General features: G+C 41.3%; 1 protein-coding gene across 1 annotated transcript in view; it reads left to right on the top strand.

Annotated features, from left to right (window-relative positions):
* Positions 1–21,758, top strand: part of LRRC2 (leucine rich repeat containing 2) — a 433,585-nt gene that overhangs the window by 198,437 nt on the left and 213,390 nt on the right. The window contains exon 4 of the mRNA XM_077474787.1: positions 10,006–10,162. Within this exon, the coding sequence (XP_077330913.1) occupies positions 10,006–10,162 (157 nt within the window). The remainder of the gene's footprint in view (positions 1–10,005; positions 10,163–21,758) is intronic.

Raw genomic sequence — 21,758 nt, 5'->3', positions numbered from 1 at the left:
CTAAAATTTTCCAACAAAAAAATCCGATCTGACTTTTTCCGATCTTTTGTAGAGAATTCCGACGGACAAAGTGCCATGCATGCTCAGATCAAATTACGAGACCAAAGCTATTGGCTACTAACCTCTATGTAGTCCCGTTGTACGCAATGAACGTCACCATGTACCGAACGATTGGATTTTTTGACAACTTTGTCCGACCATATATATGCAACACCAGTTTCAGACAAAATCCGTTGGAAAAAATCTGACGGATTTTGTGGTTGGAATGTTTGACCGTGTGTACAAGGCATAAGGCACTGGTGTTGGTGTCACGACACTGAAACCTCTCACAGATAATCTAGTTGGAGCACAGGAATGAGCCCTGCTGCAAACTATTGCATCAAAAATTTTAATTAAAAATTGGGCCTTTGGTGGTTGTGGTGCTGGTGCCACAACACTATAAGTCCTTACAGTTACTCTCGGGGGGCACAGGAATGGGCCTTGCTGTGAAATATTATATCAAGAATTGTAATTACATGCCCCTGTTAAACAGGAGCTTAAAAATTGGGCCTTAGGCACTGGTGCTGGTGCCACAACACTGCAACAATTCACAAATATTGTAGTTGAGCGCAGCAACGAACCCTCCTGCAAAATATTGCATCAAAAATTGGAATTACACTCCCCAGTTAAACAGAGGCTTAAAAATTGGGCCTTAGGCACTGGTGATGGTGCCATGACACTGCAACCCCTCACATATACTCTAGTTTGAGTGCAAGAATGAGCCCTGCTGCAAACTATTGCATCAAAAATTGTAATTACATGCCCCTGTTAAACAGGGGCTGAAAAATTGGGCCTTAGCCACTGGTAGTGGCATCCAGAACCAAAAATGTTCTTCCAAGCTATAAGCAGGATCATTGAGGAGGAAGAGGATAGTCAGTCAGCATAACAGGATAGTCACTCAGCATCAGTATAGGCAGTCTTGAAGGGATGTGACATTTAAAAAAAAAATATTCGGTTACATTAGCTTCAGGTACTTGGTAGGTGGTGGTGATTCAAAACTGATTCATCTTTATGAAGGTCAGTCGATCAACCAAGTTGGTGGACAGGCGCACCCTGTGACCGGTTACAAAGCCTCCAGCAGCACTGAATGTGCGTTCCAAAAGAACGCTGGATGCAGGACAGGCCAGTAGCTCAATTGCATACTGTGTAAGCTCTGGCCAGTGATCCATCCTCAAGACCCAGTAACCCAGAGGATTTTCGGTGGGAAAGGTGTCCAAGTCTGACCTTGCCCCTAGGTATTCCTGCACCATGTAAATCAGACGCTGGCGATGGTTGCTGGAACCGATCATACCTTGGGGCCTTGTCTGAACGCATCAGTCAGACGGCCACCTTCTCCACCGCTCCTGTGACTGACCAAAGCCTCAGTAACACGTTGCCCAGGACCAGGAGTTTGTAAGCTCCCAGTCTCTGGGAACGCGTTGCACAGACCTTTCTGCAAGGCCTCCCGGGGATGTCTCATCCTCTGCTCCCTCTGCAACGGCAAGATAAGGTCCGCAACCTTACCATTGTACCATGGATCAAGGAGAGATGCCAGCCAGTAATGATCCCTTTCCTTGATCCGAAGAATACGAGGATCCTTCCGCAGGTTTTGCAGGATCAGGGAGGCCATGCAGTGTAGGTTAGCTGAGGCATTCGGTTCAGAGTCCTCTGGGTCACTAAGGATGACATGATCCACAGCCACCTTCTCCCAGCCACGTACAAGTCCACGGGTTTCTTGGAACTGTAAATCACCCCTAAAAGACCGCTGCTGCTGCCGAGTGCCAGGCTCCACCTCCATGCTGACACAATCCTCCTCCTCATCCTCTTCCTGTGTGATCGGCGGGACATCAGGAACACTGTCTGGATAAAACACTGTGCATCCTCCTGTGCATCCTCCTGGAGCATGTACCAAACACTGTGCTCAAACTGGACTCCTCGGGAGGACATGGCAGGTCTAGGGAAGGAGTGACTGATGCCATTGAGATGAGGGAAGAGGACGCGTTGGCAGCTGCTTGCCAGTACCCTGAGCCTGGATGAGAGAGGATGAGGAGGATGAGGATTGCTTGGTCATCCACTCTACCAAGTCTTTGGCATGTTGCGGCTGAACACGTCCAGCTGCCGAAAATATGGACAAGCGCGTCCCATGGCCACGTGCCGATGACGAGGCACCGTGTCCACGACCAGCACTGTTGCCTCTAGACACAGGGCCTGCTTGCCCTCTTTTATTGGCTCGTGACTGTCTGCCTCTCCTTGTCGGCCTTCCAGACATACTAATGGCCTGTAGGGAGAGGAGAACACCAGAAATTGGGGTAGCTTTAGGTGCACACTGAGCAGATGACACAGTACACAGACTGTAATTACTGCAGCTGCCTGCGGTATAGGATCAGCAGGACACCAGCAATTGGGGTAGCTTTAGGTGCACACTGTACAGATGACACAGTACACCGACTGTAATTATTTCAGCTGCCTGTCTGTTGTATAGGATCTGAAGAACACAAACAATTGGGGTAGCTTCAGGTGTACACTGTGCAGGGGGCACAATACACTGACTGTAACAACTGCAGCTGCCTGTGGTATAGGACCAGAACAACACCAGCAATTGGGGTAGCTTTCGGTGTACACTATGCAGGGGGCAAAATACACCAACTATAATTGCTGCAGCTGCCTGTGGTATAGGACCAGAATGACACCAGCAATTGGAGTAGCTTCAGGTGTACACTGTGCAGGGGGCACAATACACTGACTGTAATAGCACTAGGTTCAAAGGAAATTAAGACACTGTCTCGGCCTATCTGTCTCTATGATCCGCCGCAACATACTACGCAAGGTTGCCATGTGTACTAAACCCCCTGAGCCCTAATTTGCCACAGGCATCCTGCCTGTGGCCAATTATGGCTCTCCTCGCTGACTGCACTGTGATTGGCCCGTGCATTATGACCCGTATGCTTGGCCAATCATCAGCCAGCAATGCACTGCGATGCCGCACTCGAATGTGGCGCGAGCGGGCCATAAACTTCTGGTTTCGCTGAACGGGCGTACAGCCGATGTTCGAGTCGAAAACTGCGTTTGACTGGAACACCCAGCTCATCCCTATTGTTTATTTCAATAGGATTCTCAGACAACAGTTGAGTTGCTCCAAAAAAGACAGACCGTTTCTGAACTCTCTCTGATTTTGCCCTACATACTAAAACACCTAGTAAACATTGTAAATGGTGCTTTGGTAGAGTTCTTATTTAAATCATACATCACCCTTATTTTTATACTACAAAATTTCTGTTACATATTTTTCCTTTTGATCAATAACAGCATCAAGTCCAGACAGCAAACCACCCATGGCTTGCTATTGAACATAAGGTACAAAACATGCAGACTCGGTAGGATACAGCAAATTAAAAAGGAACATTGAAAGCATTTGAACTGGATCTGTCAAATAGCTGCATCAAAGGAAAGTAAGACATTTTTAACCCACCTTCTGTGGCTACTTTACAGTCAATATGAAGCAGAATTAATCCACAAAGAGTTGACTATTTAAAAAATATGTGAAATTGCTATTTATATATGGGCATTTCAGCAGAGAGACTGTAGTAATGCATAACATGGAAGGTAAACTTTTAGGAAAATAGTCTAATTTCAATCTAGGGTATTGTACCCCTCCACTGAATATTCTTGTTGACTGTCTATATAAATACTAACATTTTGCTTCATTTGAATGTGAAAATGTGCCATTTAAATAGACAAAGAGGATTGGTCTACCTAGTGTTTCAAATATTTATCCTTGCCTTCTGTGCGTCAAGACACCTAATTCTTTAGCTCTTTACAATTAGACAATTTCTACCCATCTGAAAACAGAATGGTTTTTATTTATCTTACAGTGCAAGTTCGTTGTGTTATCTTCATCTGAGATCAGTCAGAAAATGACGTATTTGTGTTCCCATAGCAATCTTCTTAAAATATTGGATTCAGGGTGTTGTATTCCTCAGAGAGAAGAGAGAGGTTAACAATAGGAAAGAGAAACACTGCTCCAGGTGAGTGGTTCCAGGTGAGCTGGGGAGAGGAATCCTTCCACCGGCGGCCACACACCCGCATAGCAAAAAATCCCTTTATTTCTCTTTAATAAAACATAATATAAAACCACAGAATGGTAGCAGGTGCACCCTATGCACCTGCTACCATCCTGTGGTGTTATATCATTTTTACTGAAGAGAAATAGAAGGACTTTTTGCTACTCCGGTGTGCAGCCACCAATTTCTACTTCTAGAAGAGAGAGATTACTCGGTACAGAGGACAATGCTGACAAGAGACTGTAGTCCCACAAATGGACAGGGTGCTATATTTCTCAGAGACAGAAAAGGAAGTTTCTCGGTTCAAGGTATGACAAGGCTGATAAGAGGCTGTAGTCCCACTAGTGGGCAGACAGAAAAATACCATATTTATTGGTGTATAACACGCACAGACGTGTAACACGCACATTCATTTTAAGAGGGAAGTTTCAGGAAAAAAACTTACATTTTAAATAAGGAACTTTGAAGCAAAATAAGGGTCAGTGCCATCTGCAGCCTTACCATTGCCATCAATGCAGCCTGATCAATGCCCATCTGCAGCCTCACAAGTGCCATCAATGCAGCAGCCTCACCATTGCCATCAATGCAGCAGCCTCAACATTGCCATCAATGCAGCAGTCTCACCATTTCCTTCAATGCAGCAGCCTCAACATTGCCATCAGTGCAGCCTGATCAATGCCCATCTGCAGCCTGGAGGGGACAGGGAGGGGGGCTGGAGGAGCGCTGACAGATTACATACAGTAAGAATCTCCTATGATAGACAGAACAGTGGTCCAATGGCAGCCCAGGAGACGGGACTTCCTATTACAGAGGCCGCCAAGTAAACAGGAGATTCTCACTGTATATAATCTGATGGCACTCGTCCCGCCCCCCTCCCTGTCCCCTGCGAAGCAGCTAAAATTGAATTATCAGCATATAACAGGCACATGCTATTTGCACCAGATTTTTAGGGTGAAAAAGTGCGTGTTATTCGCCAATAAATACAGTAATTTAAAGAAGATGATATAAAACTCAAATAAAGGTAAATTGAGCTGACTGAACAAAGCTAGTGTTTCTCAGGTAATGTTAGAAGATTACTAAAAGATGTTTTTGGTTGCTTGGATACTGTAATAGGCCTAATAATTCAATCATTTTTTGTATCTTGCAATTTGCCAGTAGCACCTTTTTGTAGTAGTTATTGATCATTATGAAAATGTCCATGAACTGCACATAGGTATAAGTTTATAATCTAGAAGAGCAATTAAAAAACATAACATGATCTTCTTTTCTACAACTCCACATCCTAGCTACACTCTCAAAGGATTTCATTCAGCCTTGTGGTTCATCGATTCCTACAGTGCCACTCTCTTTCTTCTTCTGCATGGGAGAACGTTTTAACTTTACTTTACTTGAAGAGAAAAAAAAAACTTACATGCACTTACTCTGAAGCAAGAATACAATATACAATTCAAGAAATGACTAAGAAAAAACTATGTAGAAGAAGAAATAATGATGATGGATTGATATTTCAAATACAAAGTTAAATGAACAGCACAACGCAAATGTGTTCTGCAGAGATAATTATTATTAATGTATTTTTGTTTAATATAGAACAGTCAATAATAAGCAAGAAAGTAAATTGTGATGAGCCCAATTTTTGTGATAATATTTTGAACAATGTTGATATGTGCTAGTAGAATGTCCTTGATTTTTCATCAGCATTCACTAGTTCATCACACCGGTACCAGTTTTGTGTTCAACAGTACTTAATATTTTATATACCTAAGCTTGTACCATAACCTGAGTAAAGTAAACCTTTTCCTAAATGTTTACTTAAATTATTCATGAAGTGCATTTGCAGCTATAATTATCTACGGTGGAGGGTCTCAGTTTAAATGCTTTAACAGCTTTATATTCACCTTCTGTAATGTGATAGACTCAGCGGGGTATATTTACTAAAACTAGAGCACTCAGAATCAGGTGCAGCTCTGCATGGTAGCCAATCAGCTTCAGTTTGCTCAATTAAACTTTGCCCAAAAAAAAAAAAACTGGAAGCTGATTGGTTTCTTTGCAGAACTGCACCTGAGTTTGCACTCTCCAGTTTTAGTAAATCAACTCCAACAGAGGACTATTAGAGGCTATGTATGTGCTACAGTAGAGTCAGACTATGTACATGCTGCAGAAATGGTTGTAAAATGCAGATATGCTACAGAAGACAGAGGTGTGGGACATCCTACATGACCCTTTTCACTGATCAATGTGATCAGTGCTCACACATTTGTGGTTCCTCTCATAAATTACTGTTCTCCACAGTAAGAAACATCATAAAAGCTAAAGAAAAACAAAAACTCTAACCACATGAATACCAGCTAGTAAAACTCCTTCAGTACCAGGCCATTTTTCGGTTTTCAGGATTATGGGAGGAGACACCAATTAAACTTACCTAACTGGGTTCCATGCTTTGCCCCTCTGTCACAGAGTCTCATTAGAAAACTTGGCACAAATTTCACTGCATTCATGGTTGTAATCCCACAACCAAATGAATTAAAACACCCCTCCTTTAATTTCCTGCTGCTTTTCTCAATTCTTTCCTAAAATCCCTTCTTTTATTAGTTCCTCCTTCCTCTTCTTCCTCCATTGTGTCTCAAATGTAAACATTAGTGGTGTATGTATGATCTCTGTGACTGGCCATCACAGCAATCACAAGGTAAAGAGCTACTCTGATGGCCCCTGTTCAGCTAGCTATTCAAGGGTGCATTGGCAAAACTGTGTGTGGTTTACCGCAGCTCTGTTTAAAACTAGTGTTGCAGAAATACACCTCCGCTTCCTCACTTTTTTTTTTTTTTTTTTTTTGCAATATAGCAGTGCAGAGGTAAAGAGGGTAAAAAATAAAAGATCACAAGCAAAATTAAAAGAAATTTTAAAATTGACTTATCTAGCAAAAGCCTGCATAATGAATATGTTTGCTTTACTTGCTGTTACTGTAGTACAGCCTGGTATTTCTGATATTGCAGGTAGAGTATGGTTCCAACAGGAGCTCTTTCTTTACCTCTTCATCAGCACAGGACCCAGCATAAAGTGAGTCCTAAGCTATGCCACAAGTCACATGTCATAGACCTATGAGGAAAACCTAGGTTTTCACATGCTATTCTGGTTCCCAGGTTGATCTGGAGGTTTAGGTAAATGCCTTGACAGGAAAAATACTGACTACTGAATACCAAAGCCTAAGACGGCTTTCACACCAAGCTGCCCATAGCGTCGGTGGTAAAACACAGCTATTTTCCTGACGTCCTGCCAGCGCACCGCTCCAGTGTGAAAGCCCTCGGGCTTTCACATTGGAGTGAATGGAGCGGCAGTTTGAGGGTGGATTGAAGTTGCTATTTCTAACGCTACAGCCCCTTCAAAACACCCTCGGTGTGAAAGGGGTCTAAGAGTAGTACAAAAAAGGTTGCATGTAACCTTTGAGCAGCAGGTTATAGTGCAGATATACGCAGAAAATTCATAGACAGTGTATCTTCAAAATGCAGAGGACAAGTATTAATGAGAGGTTGTAAGTATGGCATGAAACATATCCAACTGTTGTACTGCTCACCCATTGTTCAAGAGAAAAACCAAAAATGTTCTCTTTAATCTAGCATAAGGTGATTGTAACCATATCAATGCACTAGAAAAAACACTGTTGAGTACTATGCATGATTTTTGTATTTGTAATAACCGTTACATTTTTAAGACAAGCTTTTGATGGCCTACTTCCTTCTGCCAAGGTCAAAGCAGTATATTAAAATATTTTTTAATGAATTGAAAATTTAAATGTTAGAACCAATGAAAAAAATATCAGTATTCTTTCGTGTTCCATAACCAACTCAAGTCTAGGCACTTTCACCCCCTGTCAGTCCAGGGCAATTTTCAGCTATCAGCACTGTCATACTTTGAAAGACAATTACTCCATCATGTAAAACTGTACCCAAATGATATATATATATATATATATATATATATATATATATATATATATATATATATATATATATATATATATATATATATATATACTGTATATATATATATATATACCGTATTTTCCGCACCATAAGACGCACTTTTTTCCCCCAGAAATATGGGGCAAAATTTCTCTGCGTCTTATGGTGCAAATATACTGAGGCACCGCCCCCCTCCACCGCTGTAACTGCCCCCCTCCGCCTCTGGCACCGCCCCCGCCATCAATGGCAATATTCCCTGCTGCCACCGCCAGGAGAGAGGGGGGACAGACATCCGTACCCCCCCCCGTGGGCGCCAGGCGATCTCCCGGCTGGGCCTTACACTGTTCCTGAGACAGAAGACAGAGCATTCGGCCCATCATAAAGATCAAAATCTGTATTTAACCCTTTAGGATATAAAGAGTCTAAGCGATTTATCAAGTAAACTTCTCTTTTTCTCAATTCCAATTCTCTATTCCCCCCACGTCTATTAGTTGGAATACCATTGATTACCATATTTCTCAATTGAGAAACTGAATGGTTCATTTCTAAAAAATGTCTAGAGAGAGGTAATTTATAATTTTTATCCCTAACAGAATATTTATGTCTAGCTATTCTGTCTTTGACTTTTTGTGTGGTTTCACCTACATAGATCAAACCACACGGACATTTGATGATGTATATGACATATGTAGATTGACATGTGAAATGATCTTTTATAGGGATGTTGTAACCTTGAGTCGGATGATTAAAGGACTTCCCCTTAATCATGCTAGAACATTGAATACATGACAAGCAAGGAAATGAACCATAATTAGGAGGTCCCAAAAAAGTAACCCGTGAAGTGCCCTATACTGGTCAGATCTTACCAATTGATTGTATATGGTCCTACCCTTATGGTATGAAGGTAAAGGGGAGAAACAAAACTATATATATATATATATATATATATATATATATATATATATATATATATATATATATATATGCAGCACTTACCCCCGAAGGAGCTGCTGGTTTTATTTAGGCTTACCGTTACCTCACCTGCTTGCTTCTCCGTCTTGGGGATCCCGTGGTAAATGGCCCAGAGAATGTTGAAACTGACACTGAATCCTCTTTTGGGTTATTTATTTAGAACAAACAAAGTCTCTTAATGGAGAGTAGAGGGTTAGGGGTGAGTTCAGGCACTTAAATTGCAAGGTGAAAGTATTGAGAGAATCCAGAGAATAAAACTGCTTCACAACTGAATTCAACAACCCCCGGATAGACCTCTCTCACTAGGCCTAGCAGCCGGTGGGATGCTCGGTAAAGTCTCTGCCACAGACTTGTGAGATACACTTGAGCGTTACTGAGGGATGTGGATACATTTAAAGAATATAGTATATATGTATATAGATAGATATAGATATATAGATATAGCTATATATATATACACTGACACACAATAAATGTAATGGCATCTCAGTTTTAGTCCGTAGGGTTCAATATTGAGTTGGCCCACCCTTTGCAGGTATAACAGCTTTAACTGTTCTGGAAAGGCTGTCCACAAGGTTTAGGAGTGTCTATGGGAAAGTTTGACCATTCTTTCAGAAGCGCATTTGTGAGGTCAGGCACTAATGTGGACGAGAAGGCTAGGCTCGCAGTCTCTTCTCTAATTAATAAGCAATCTGTAAATAACAAGAACCTGTGATCAACTGCGTCTGGTGGTCACAGTGGGTCACAGAAAAAGGACATATGAGTGGGTGATGCAGGAGAACATATAGATATGTCCAACCACACTGGCACTGCTCCTGTCCAGCCATAGTACAAAAACCTAACAAATACTAGACAATAAATATTGTGTTTAAGCTTAGATAGTCAATTGTATGGTCTGGGTAATAAAAATGTAGCAGCATATCGTCAAGAAAAAAAGATTGTCTCTTTTTTTTCCCAATAAAATTAAAAATGTAATATTTGACATTTTCCCACAGGAACTTCCAGATTCCCTAAGAGAACAAACCCACCTGAAAGAATGGCATATTAATAAAACATGGATAAAAGTCATTCCTGAGTATGTACAAATATTTCAAGATCTAAAAGTTTTGGACATGTCCCACAACAAACTAGAATGTCTTCCTCCTGAAATAGGTAATAATAAAATATATTGTTTATTTAAGCTCGGAATACACATGATTAAGCCTTGATGTATTGTTAAAGGTTTTTGTTTACAACAATTCAGCACACTGTAACGCCTGGCACACATGCACAGAATATCAGCTGGTTCAACAGAGACAGACTTACATTTGGCCTGTGTGTACATCAGCCTGTTTGACAGGCTTTAATTGAAGGGGCATGCCGGAAAACAGGCTTCTGATCGGCATCACTGGAGAGATCACAGTACTAACATTGCATAGTTAGTACAGCAAGCTCCTCCTGAGCTTCTAAGTATTTTTTCAATTTAGGCCACTAGGTTGAACAAAGAAATAAACTTAAAGTGTGTACCAGGTGTAACACTTAAAACATGCTCCGTTAACAAATGCTTTAACATAATACATGTGCAAATCTAGACTTAAAGTTGCTTACAAAAAAGTCCTTTAAAAGCTCTGTATCTGCAAAGAAGCAAATAAATACTTAAAGTGAATGTAAACCTGATTCATGAAATTTGACTTAAGTACATATATCTGTAGTGTTTTCTTATCTCTCTCCAAAGCACTAAGTCCCATGGCTTTTTGCTGTTTCGTTGCTCTGTTATCAGCATGATAACTTCTAAGTTCTCTGTTCAAGAAGATAAAACCAGCCTGAAATTTGTGTCAAGGGAGATTTCTATAAATAGATTAGCAGAGAGCTTGTCTTGTCACAGCATAGCTCTGCAAGTCTCTGCCTATATGGATTAGGGGTGTGTGCCTTTCCACCTAACAGCTATCTTGGCTGTATGCCAATAATCCACTCCCAGTGCAAACCAGGAAGAGAAAATCTACTAACATTATGTGCACATTCTAAAGAATATATAAAGCTGAAGACAGCAGATATCCATGTAAAACTTATGAAGGGAGACTGGTTTGATCCCTGTGTATCATCTGAAGCTGTTCACTTCACTGGGTATATGTGAGGGTTTACATCCACTTTAATGCCCCGTACACATGATCAGAATTTCCAACAACAAAACCGTAGATTTTTTTCTGAAGGATGTTGGCTCAAACTTGTTTTGCATACACATGGTCACACAAATGTTGGCCCAAAATTCCAAATGTAAACATGTGGTGACTTACAAGATGTACGACGAGCAGAGAAAAAGGAAGTTCAATCGCCAGTGTGGTTCCTTCTGCTTGATTCCGTGCATGTGTGAACTTTTTTGCGATGGACTTGTGTACACATGATCAGAAATTTCGAGGAGTTTTGTTGTCAGAATTTGAGAACCTGCTCTCAAACATTTGTGGGCAGAAATTCCAGCAGCAAATGTTCGATGGAGCATACACGCGGTCGGACTTTCCGACAACAAGCTCACATCCAACATTTGTTTACGGAAACGCCAATAGCGTGTACAGGGCATAACTCTCCTGCTGCTCACGACACTGAATGCCCCTCTGACAGAGTAATTCCCGGCTATAAATTCTTCCTAGACTTTTCAAAATGTGGATCTCCTGTATCCCCAGCATTGTTTACTGGTTCCTCCTGCTGATCTCCATTCATTACAAGATACAGCAGTGTTGTAGAGGTAAGCAGTAGAAAACAGCACTGTGGAGGGCCCAGATGAGTTAAAGCCCCATACAGGCTATCAGATTTTCTGTTGATTTTTTCCTTCAGATTTACCAAAACCATATAATATGAGGTCAAACCTTAGGAGTTTCAATTTGTATGCAATCAGGCAGGCCCTTGCAATACATGATTTTAGCAAATCTGAAGACAAAAATCAGCAGAAAATCTGATAGTGTGTATGGGGCTTTACACTCCTGGAAGTATCAGTCTCTGAATAAGCTTCAGTTGAGGATTACTCATCATCAGAGTGATGTTTGCTGACACAGGCAGTAGGAGAGGTAAGTACTATTGTGCTTTTTTACAGGTACACATTGTTTTTTGTAAGTGACAGAGCCACTTGAAGGCAATTGTTATGTTATTTGGGATATATGGTAAATTGATGTAAAGGTTTTGGTGCATAATATTGCCCAATAGAATAAAATGTAAAAATCTACTTAAAGATTTTTTTTGTTAACTTTCTGTTTATTGAAACATTTTCAAAGTAAATACACATGTAGTGAATTACAGCAGATATTGGTACAAAGTAAAAGAACATTCCAGCATTAGAGGAGAATATCACAAGAATATCAACAACAATCAGGATAAAGCAGAAATCCAGAGTTTGTTACATTGACACTAATACAATCCGAGTTAACTAAATGAGTAGCATGTAAAAAGGAACTGCAGTCTGCTCACATAATTTGTAATAAAAACATCTTTGACATTCTGAAGCTTCCCTCCAACCACTTTACATATTATTTACAGGTATATGCTGCAATTCTGTACTTGCCAAATATGCTGTAGAAATCTCCCTCCACCAAGTCTGGCTGCAACCATTTTAACTGTGGGCAGCTGAAGCTGCTGCCTGTTCACTTCCTGGATTTACACAGACACACAGATGCACATCTCCAGCTCTGCAGCTCTCATTGGTCCTCTCATGACTCATCCTCCCTCCCTTCCTGGCAAACTATCACGAGAGTTATAGAGATCTGTGCATGATGTCATAAGCCTAGGGTTTTTACCATATAAGAAACAGGAAGTGGACTGAATATGGTATTTACTGGCAGAAAAAAAAATGTTTTACTATCCAAAGTTAAAACTACAAAAGTAGAAGATTTAATAGATGGAAAGATGAAAAAATTGCTGAAGGTCCGCTTTAAGACAAAAATTGCACAAAGTTAGTAATGGTAGTATAAAAAGAGATGTCTGCTGTAGCAAAAGTCATATAACATAGGTAAAGAAAAAATAGGAGGGGGATACAAGAGGGAAGAGGGTATAATAATCTCCTCTGTCTAACAGTCCGAAACACCTCTGGGTAGTTCAATAGGAAACAAAGGGTATATCCACACAGATAAGGTTAAGAGGAGTCCTAAAGATACCAGTGGCACCAAATTCTATTAAATTGGGAAATAGTATTGTTGAGTAGAGCTGTCAAATATTTCATGTTGTGAACATTGTGAAAACATTTATAGAGGTGTAACAGGGCATCATCATTATCAACATTTCATGATATGGTCCTTAGATTAGTCAATAGATCTGTATATATCCTGTGGGTGCATATGCCAGTTTTGGATCTGTCGCTGTGGCATTTTTTTGCCATAGCATTTATAATTTTTCAAAATCATTCTCTCCTTTTTTATTTATTTATTTATTTATTTATTTATTGACTTTGACCTTATATCGTTTTGATTATATTATCTTACTCATTATGTTCAGGCCTTATGTGCAGTATATATGTATATGAAATAAATTATATTCTTTATGATTCTGGATGAATGTTTTCAATTAAATAAATACTTAAATATTATTAATTTACAGTTTGTCTTTACTATACAATTGCTTCATCTAAAAGTCCCAAATCCCCTTTACATTTTTTATTTATAGAGGTGTGTTGTAGAGGGTGGTAAAACATTGTATAGGTTGAAAACAAGAATAGGACCTTTTAGGCATTAAAGTTAAAGCACAATTAAAATTGTTCTAAAAACATCAACATTTTATTAATATGTGATATATTTAAAAAAGGAACAAATGCACAAAGAATCTGAATAATCATATTGCAGCATAATTGGTATAATACGGGGGTCAGCAACCTGTAGATCGCAATCTACCAGTAGATCGCGGACAGGTGTCTGGAAGGTCATGGTCTGGGCTTGCTGCCTCAACATACCAAAGCATGAAACAGACTGCAATGCAGAGGGACTTCTTGTAACGTTGGAGCTGTAATAGGGAACAAGAGGATGCCTCCTCTGTAGTGCCGGCTTCTGTCCCATGCGTAGTGATACCAAATGCACTCTTCTCTCGGCTAGCAGTCTCCAGAGTGGTGCCAGCAGCAGGAAAGAGTCAGGTCAGTGTGAAGCAATACACTGGGCATAATAGTATAAGGCTGCTTTTACACTGATGTGCTGCAGTCTACCCTCGCCACCGGTATAGTGCAGTGTAGCGGCAGCTTTCCTGTGGATTTGCTGTGCTAAGCCTTAAGGCTCATACACATGATCATATTTTCTGACGGGTAGTGTTTGATGTCAGGCTGTTGTCGGTAATTCCAACTGTCTGTATGCTCCATCGGACAATTGTTGTCAGACTTTCCGCCAACAAATGTTGGCTAGCAGGTTTTCAAATTTTCCGCGGACAAATGTGTGTTGTTGGATTTTCCGAGCGTGTGTACACAAGTCTGTCGGAGAAAAGTCCAAAGTACAAACATGCAGGTTTGGAAGCAAGGACGAGCCAGCAGCGGTCGATCTTGTAAACTAGCGTTTGTACATTTGTAACGGAGAATTAACATTCGTGACGTGGCAAATTCTGAAATCTCCAAATGCAGCGCACAAGTCTATTCTTCTTTAATGGGATAATAATGATGCTGCTTTCCTGGTGATACTGATGGATTTATTGCAAACAAATTTTCAAAGGCTTTTTTTTTGTAGTGGTATCAAGAATAATATTATTCAGCTTTTTTTTTTATTTGGACAAGCTACCACAAAACCATTATCCCTTAGGACCCTTTCACACTAGGGTGTTTTTCAGGCCCATTTCACTCCAGTGTGAAAGCCAGAGGGCTTTTACACTGGAGCGGCGCACTAGCAGGACAGTGAAAAAAGTCCTGCTAGCCGCATCTTAGGAGCGGTGAAGGAGCGGTGTATTCACTGCTCCTAAACCGCTCCTACCCATTGAAATCAATGGGGCAGCACAGCTATACCGCCGGCAAAGCGCTGCTGTAGCGGCGCTTAGTGGGCAGTTTTAACCCTTTTTCGGTTGCTAGCGGGGGTTAAAACCACCCTGCTAGCGGCCGCATACCACCGCTAAAACAACGGTAAATCAGCTCTAAAAATAGCTCCGCTTTACCGCCGACGCCGGTCCCGCCCCAGTGTGAAAGGGGCCTTAGTTTTTAGGATCAAAAATACAACTATGTTGATGTCCCTTGTGAATTTTACATTGTATTTTTTAAAATGTAACTGCCTACTCCCAAAATGTAATTAGAAATAAAACACATAGCCAAGTATTATTCTACACAATTTTTTGTTGTGCATTAAAATAAATAAGCTTTTAAAGTTAAACAGGTAACAATTCTCAGTTGTCGTTTTTATAGTTGGAAGTCTCCACAATAATGGTGTCAGACTGAGGCAGAGGGAGCTGAACAAATTATATATATATCCTAGAAGCTTTGTTAATGTTTTTAGGACATATCTCCTACACTTACAGTATCTCACAAAAATGAGTACACCCCTCTCATTTTTGTAAATATTTTATTATATCTTTTTATGTGACAACACTAAAGAAATTACACTTTGCTACAATGTAAGTAGTGAGTGTACAGTTTGTATAATAGTGTAAATTGTCTGTCCCCTGAAAATAACTCAAAACACAGCCATTAATGTCTAAACCGCTGGTAACAAAAGTGAGTACACCCCTAAGTGAAAATGTCCAAATTGGGCCCAATTAGCCATTTTCCCTCCCTGGTGTCATGTGACTCATTAGTCTTACAGGGTCTCAGGTGTGAATGGGTAGCAGGTGTGTTAAATTTGGTGTTATCGCTCTCATTCTCTTTTACTGGTAATTGTACGTTCAACATGGCACCTCATGGCAAAGAACTCTCTGAGGAGCTGAAAAAAAAGAATTGTTGCTCTACATCAGGAGTCTCAAACTTGCGGCCCTCCAGCTGTTGCAAAACTACAAGTCCCATCATGCTTTTGCCTGTGGGAGTCATGCTTGTAACTGTCAGCCTTGCAATGCCTCATGGGACTTGTAGTTTTGCAACAGCTGGAGGGCCGCCAGTTTGAGATCCCTGCTCTACATAAAGATGGTCTAGGCTATAAGAAGATTGCCAAGACCCTGAAGCTGAGTTGCAGCACAGTGACCAAGACCATACAGCGGTTTAACAAGACAGGTTCCGCTCAAAATAGGCCTCGCCATGGTCGACCAAAGAATTTGAGTGCATATGCTCAGCATCCTATCCAGGGGTTGTCTTTGGAAAATAGACATATGAGTGCTGCCAGCATTTCTGCAGAGTTTGAAGGGATGGGGGGTCAGCCTGTCAGTGCTTAGACCATACGTCGCACACTGCATCAAATTGGTCTGTATGGCTGTCATCCCAGAAGGAAACCTATTTTAAAGAAGGCCACAAACAGTTTGCTTAACACAAGCAGACTAAGGACATGGATTACTGGAATCCAAGATAAACGTATTTTATTCAGATGGCGTCAAGCGTGTGTGGTGGCAACAAAGTGAGGAGTACAAAGATAAGTGTGTCTTGCCTACAGTTAAGCATGGTGGTGGGAGTGTTATGGTCTGGGGCTGTATGAGTGCTGCCGGCAATGGGGAGCTTCAGTTCATTGAGGGAACCATGAATGGCAACATGTACTGTGACATACTAAAGCAGAGCATGATCCCCTCCCTTTGGAGAATGGGCCACAGGGCAGTATTTCAACATGATAACAACCCCAAACACACCTCCAGGAAGACCACTGCCTTGATAAACATGCTGAGGGTAAAGCTGATGGACTGGCCAAGCATGTCTCCAGATGTAAACCCTATTGAGCATTGGTGGAGCATCCTCAAATGGAAGGTGGAGGAGTGCAAGGTCTCTAACATTCTACCAACTCTGTGATGTCATCATGGAGGAGTGGAAGAGGACTCCAGGGGCAACCTGTGAAGCTCTGAGTGAAAAAGGGGGTAAAGGTGCGCTAAGGACCCTGGACTGTTCTAATGGAACAAAACCAGTAGACGAATAAATAATACCAAAGATAAAAAAGGCAATGTGCAAACGAGCTGTGTATTATGGTGAAAGGGGCTGCTACTACCTAATATATTCACCTAAAAGGTGAAAGACATACATAGATACTAGGGTGGTAGTTACAGCGCTCACCTGTTGTTAATTGAATTTGCGGGCAAACCCGCTTACTAATGCTTGTGCCTAATTATTTGCAGGAGTAAGTGTAAAAAATAGAAATAAATAGAAAATAAAAGTGAAAGGTATAATGCAAATACAATTCTTTTGTGCATTAAGTGCTGTGTTAACAATACCTCTCCCAAGGAGAATTTTTTTTTTTTATATATGGAAAACAAATAAAATGTGTATATATCTACCCCTATGAAATATGCAAAAAAATGCTCAAACAAACCCCTTATTGCAATAATTAAAGTGCTTCTAGAAATTTAAATATGCAAATAAGCAAAAAGATGCTCAAACAAACCCCTTATTGCAATATTAAAGTGCTTATATAAGTTTGTGCAAACCATACAGGAAAAAGTGCTACGTGCTTAACAAAGTGCCATAATGACAATGTCAGCTATTCAAAAAGTGTCACGTGCTCCTAAAGTTGCCACAGTACATAAATCCAGTCTGTTTTGTTCATAAAATCGCTAGATAGAGGCATGTGATTTTTTCAAAATCACTAAATGGAAGTATGCGATTAATTGCACGATTGAAGTTGGTAAAAAACCCCCAGCAGAAGAACAGTAATGCTCAAATTGAAAAGTTCTGCTAAAAAAGAAAGTGCCAGTGTGCTTCCGTGTTAGTGAATTCCTGGGTTACAACCAGTGCGACTTCCGTGTGTAAAACAAATGACCGCACTCACCAGCTCCCTCTCCCCATAAGGGGTTAATGCGCCTTCACAGTGTGAGCCCCTGTGCCACTTTGCAGAGCTGATCTGGTTGACATCCAGTAATTTCAATAGTTTATCCTCATTGGAAGCAAAAAAAGGGCAAACATAGTGTAATCCAGTTTATAATTGCGTTTTATTGAATGCATAAAATATTACTCACACAGTAGAATGTAAAAAACAGCGTGTCTGTTTATCCAGGTCACAGCTATTTTGAATCCATCGCCGCCGCCGCTGTACGAGAGTGTATTCACCTTAGGCCACGCCCTACGCGTTTCGTCATTGGACGTCGTCTGGAGCAGCCATCTTGGTGCTCCACTCTCTTTATATAGGGTGTACTGTCATTACGGCACATGCGCGAGCGCATAAACGCCATTTTCCTTGCTGGAATAGGAAGTTTTAATGCCACAATGGGCTGGTAATTGAGTGGCGCTTGCGCAAACCACCAACCATCCTCCTCTATGAAGAGAGAAAGGCAGGAATAAAAACATCCGGTGTGTCATTATTTAAAGAGCGGCTAGTTATTTTTAATGCAGCGGAGGTGAATACAAAAAGGTTACATACTTATCAAATGGAACAGAAAACATATGTAATTAAAATTAAAAATGAATTAAAAATGTGTGATTTGAATTAAAGTTAAACATACATTAAAATACAGAATCCCCATTATAAATTTCCATGAATATAAATATAAGAAAACACCGACTAAATAAAACTAAAAATAAATATGAATAAAAGATAAAAATAAAATAAAAAATAAAAATAAAAATAAATAAAAAATGGCAGTTATAATGATTGAGGAAGTTAGGGAGAGATGTAAAACCCAAAGGATATATAAGAAATATACAAAAGGTATGGGGAAATATATAAAATATATATGATAACACACTATGGTGTCCCCTATTGTACAAGCAGGATACTTTGATTTGCAAGCGGGAGGTCAATTCATACCGAAAAAATATTCATGTAGGCTAAGTGTTAATAATAGAAAAAAGAAAAAAAGAAGAAGGAGGAGCCACTAGTCAGATATTTATCTTTTATGTTGCTCATGTTGTATATTTTGTGTTTTGTAAAAAAAATTTTGTTTTTTTTTGTTTTTAATTTTCAAATAGTTTTATTGAAAATAATGAGTGAAATACAAAGTAGGACATAAGAAGGAGAAAAAAATAAAAGGGATTACAGACAAACCATAAGTGAGATACAATGTCAATAAACAACAATGACAAGGAGCATGAAGCTCGAGCAAGTGCATATAGTCGAGGGAATATTCCAGTTCCCCAGGAAGGAAGGGAGCTGGAGGGGGGGGGAAGGGAAGGACAGGGGGAGGAAGGAAGAAGTAAGAGGGATGGATACCAGTAGGGGATCAAGGTTAGTATATAGTTAGTAAGCTATATTGTCTTTCGTCGTGTCATTCACATCGCAGTGGGTTCAGGTTATTCTAGGGAAGAGTAGATCAGTAAGAGTACCCCAACATGAAGGTTATCACCGGGGTATAAAGATTACATTCTAATCAGGTGCAGGGTTTAGCCCTGGGGTCAGAGAGCCAGGGCTTCCAATGGCAGTGGAATTTTTTCAGGGACATTTGCGATTTTGCAAAGAGGTGTTCCATCAGCAGGTGTTCATTTAAAATGTCAATGACATTACTGATATTGGGAGCATTGGGTTGCTTCCATTGACGGGTTATGGCTAGCCGGGCTGCTATGAGGATTTCAGTGACAATAGGGTGGAAATGTGGAGGCCAGACCGAAATGTCAAGGCCATCTGCGGGGTAATGACACGAGACAAACCGGTTATCCCATGAATGAAATTGGTGATGTCTGTCCAGAAAAGTTTTATGAAGGGACATCCCCACCAAACATGTAGTGTATGCCCGTCTGTATTGCAGTTTCTCCAGCATTTGCTGGAGTGAGTAGGGAAGATGCGGGCTAGTTTTACAGGTGTATAGTACCAATTGTACAAAATTTTAAGTACAGTCTCCCGGTGGGATACATTTCTTGAGTACCTAGCTGTTAAGTGAATTGCCCGATACCAGTCCGATGGTGGAAGATGAATGTTCAGTTTGGCCTCCCATTGAGTAATTGTCGGAGGGCTTTCGGGTTGAGACTGCTGGGCCAGGAGGGCATAGAAGTAGGAGATGCCGCGGGCCTTGTTGTTGGGCGAGCAAAGAAGCTGGATGATGCCTTTAGTGGAGTTGCAGGTGGAAGTCGGGATTGAGGCGAGGGTGTGACGTACTCTCAAGTATATATAGAAATCTTTGTGGGGGAGGGGGAATCTATTGGTAAGTTGGTGAAAGGAGAGGAGCTGATTGTCCTGAAATAAGTCTCCGATAGTCCGGATGCCTTGCGTTATCCATCTCTGCACAGGTAGATCCGGGGAGAGGAGAGTGATAGCTGCGAGAGGCAATTGACGGAGAGCATGAGGGTGTATTCCCCCTGCTTTTTGTAGTAAGGATTTCCAATTAGTTAGAGTCGCGTTCAAAGTGGGTAGAGAGGATTGATTGGGGTGATAGCCCATCCATATAGCTGCTAGGAGATGCGAGGGCGCTTGAGCGATGTCCATTGCTTCGATGAGGGTCCAGGGCTGTAGCGAGGACATATCCCAGAGTTTTCTGGTTTGGTCAAGCAATGACGCTTTATAATTTAGTCTGAGGTTGGGCACTCCCAGGCCAGCAAGTCTCGTTGGCGTGTATAGCGAGGAGGCCTTAACCCGTGGTTTGCGGCCTGTCCAGATAAAATTGTTAATCAGTCGCTGAAGACCAGCTATGTCAGATTGGAGTATTGGTATCGGTAGAGTTCTGAACATATATAGGATATGTGGTAATAAGAACATTTTTGCAAGAGCTATTCAGCCTGCCCAGGAAGCCTGCACCTGTAGAAGCGAAGTGGTTAGAGCCTGTAGTTTCTGGGTGAGAACAGCAATGTTAGTGCGTAGTATTAGAGAGGCGGGGGAGGTCAGCTGGATGCCCAAGTAGGTCAGAGAGGAGCTGGGAGCCCAGGAAAAAGGGGATATAGAGGAAATATTGGATTTGAGCTGCGGGGATAAGGATATTCCTAGCATAGCAGATTTTGAATGGTTTAATTTGTATAGAGAGATGAGACTAAATTGCTGCAGAAGATCACAGAGCGGGGGCAGGGAGCGCAGGGGGTCGGTGAGCCAAATAATAATATCGTCGGCGTATAGCCCTATTTTGTGTGCAGTGTGACCTATTTTCAGACCGGCTATTTCTGGGTGCGTTCTGATCGCCTGCGCTAGCGGCTCAATGACCAGCGCAAAAATAAGTGGGGAGAGGGGGCAACCCTGACGGGTTCCATTGGTGATGGAAAAAGGGGAAGATAATAGTCCTGACGTGAGAACTTTTGCGCTTGGGGAAGAGTAGAGGCCCAGAATGGCTTGTCTAAAAGGACCATTGATGCCAAATTTTTGTAGGACAAGGTCTAGATAGAGCCAGTTGACCCGATCGATTGCCTTCTCTGCGTCAAGGGAGATCAGCAGAGAAGGCACTAGACGGAGCTCCGCCCAATGGATCATGTCTATGAACCTGCGGGTGCCATCTGAGGTTTGGTGGAAAGGGATAAAACCCACTTGATCAGGGTGTATTAGGTTGAGGATAAACGAAGCTAGGCGGGAGGCTAGTAATTTGGCGTAGAGTTTCGTGTCCGTGTTCAGGAGCGAGATGGGACGATAGCTTGCCGGATCATGGGAGGGTTTACCAGGCTTGTGGATGGTGGTTATTGTTGCTTCAAGGGATTCTGATGGGATCTGACCTGTGGTTAGAAAGCTATTAAAAGTGTTGCAAAGGTGGGGTGAAATTTGATCTCTATAAGTTTTGTAATATTCATTTATGAAGCCATCTGGGCCAGGGGCTTTATGTAGGGGAAGCTCATTGATAGCTTTGAGGACTTCTAGTTGGGAGA

Source organism: Lithobates pipiens, unplaced genomic scaffold, assembly GCF_037356315.1.
Source record: "Lithobates pipiens isolate NorthernLeopardFrog02 unplaced genomic scaffold, aLitPip1_a1.2 Scaffold_13, whole genome shotgun sequence".
In the NCBI taxonomy this organism is placed as follows: domain Eukaryota; kingdom Metazoa; phylum Chordata; class Amphibia; order Anura; family Ranidae; genus Lithobates; species Lithobates pipiens.
Note: the sequence above shows the minus strand (reverse complement) of the source record. Positions and strands in the feature narration are given on the sequence as shown.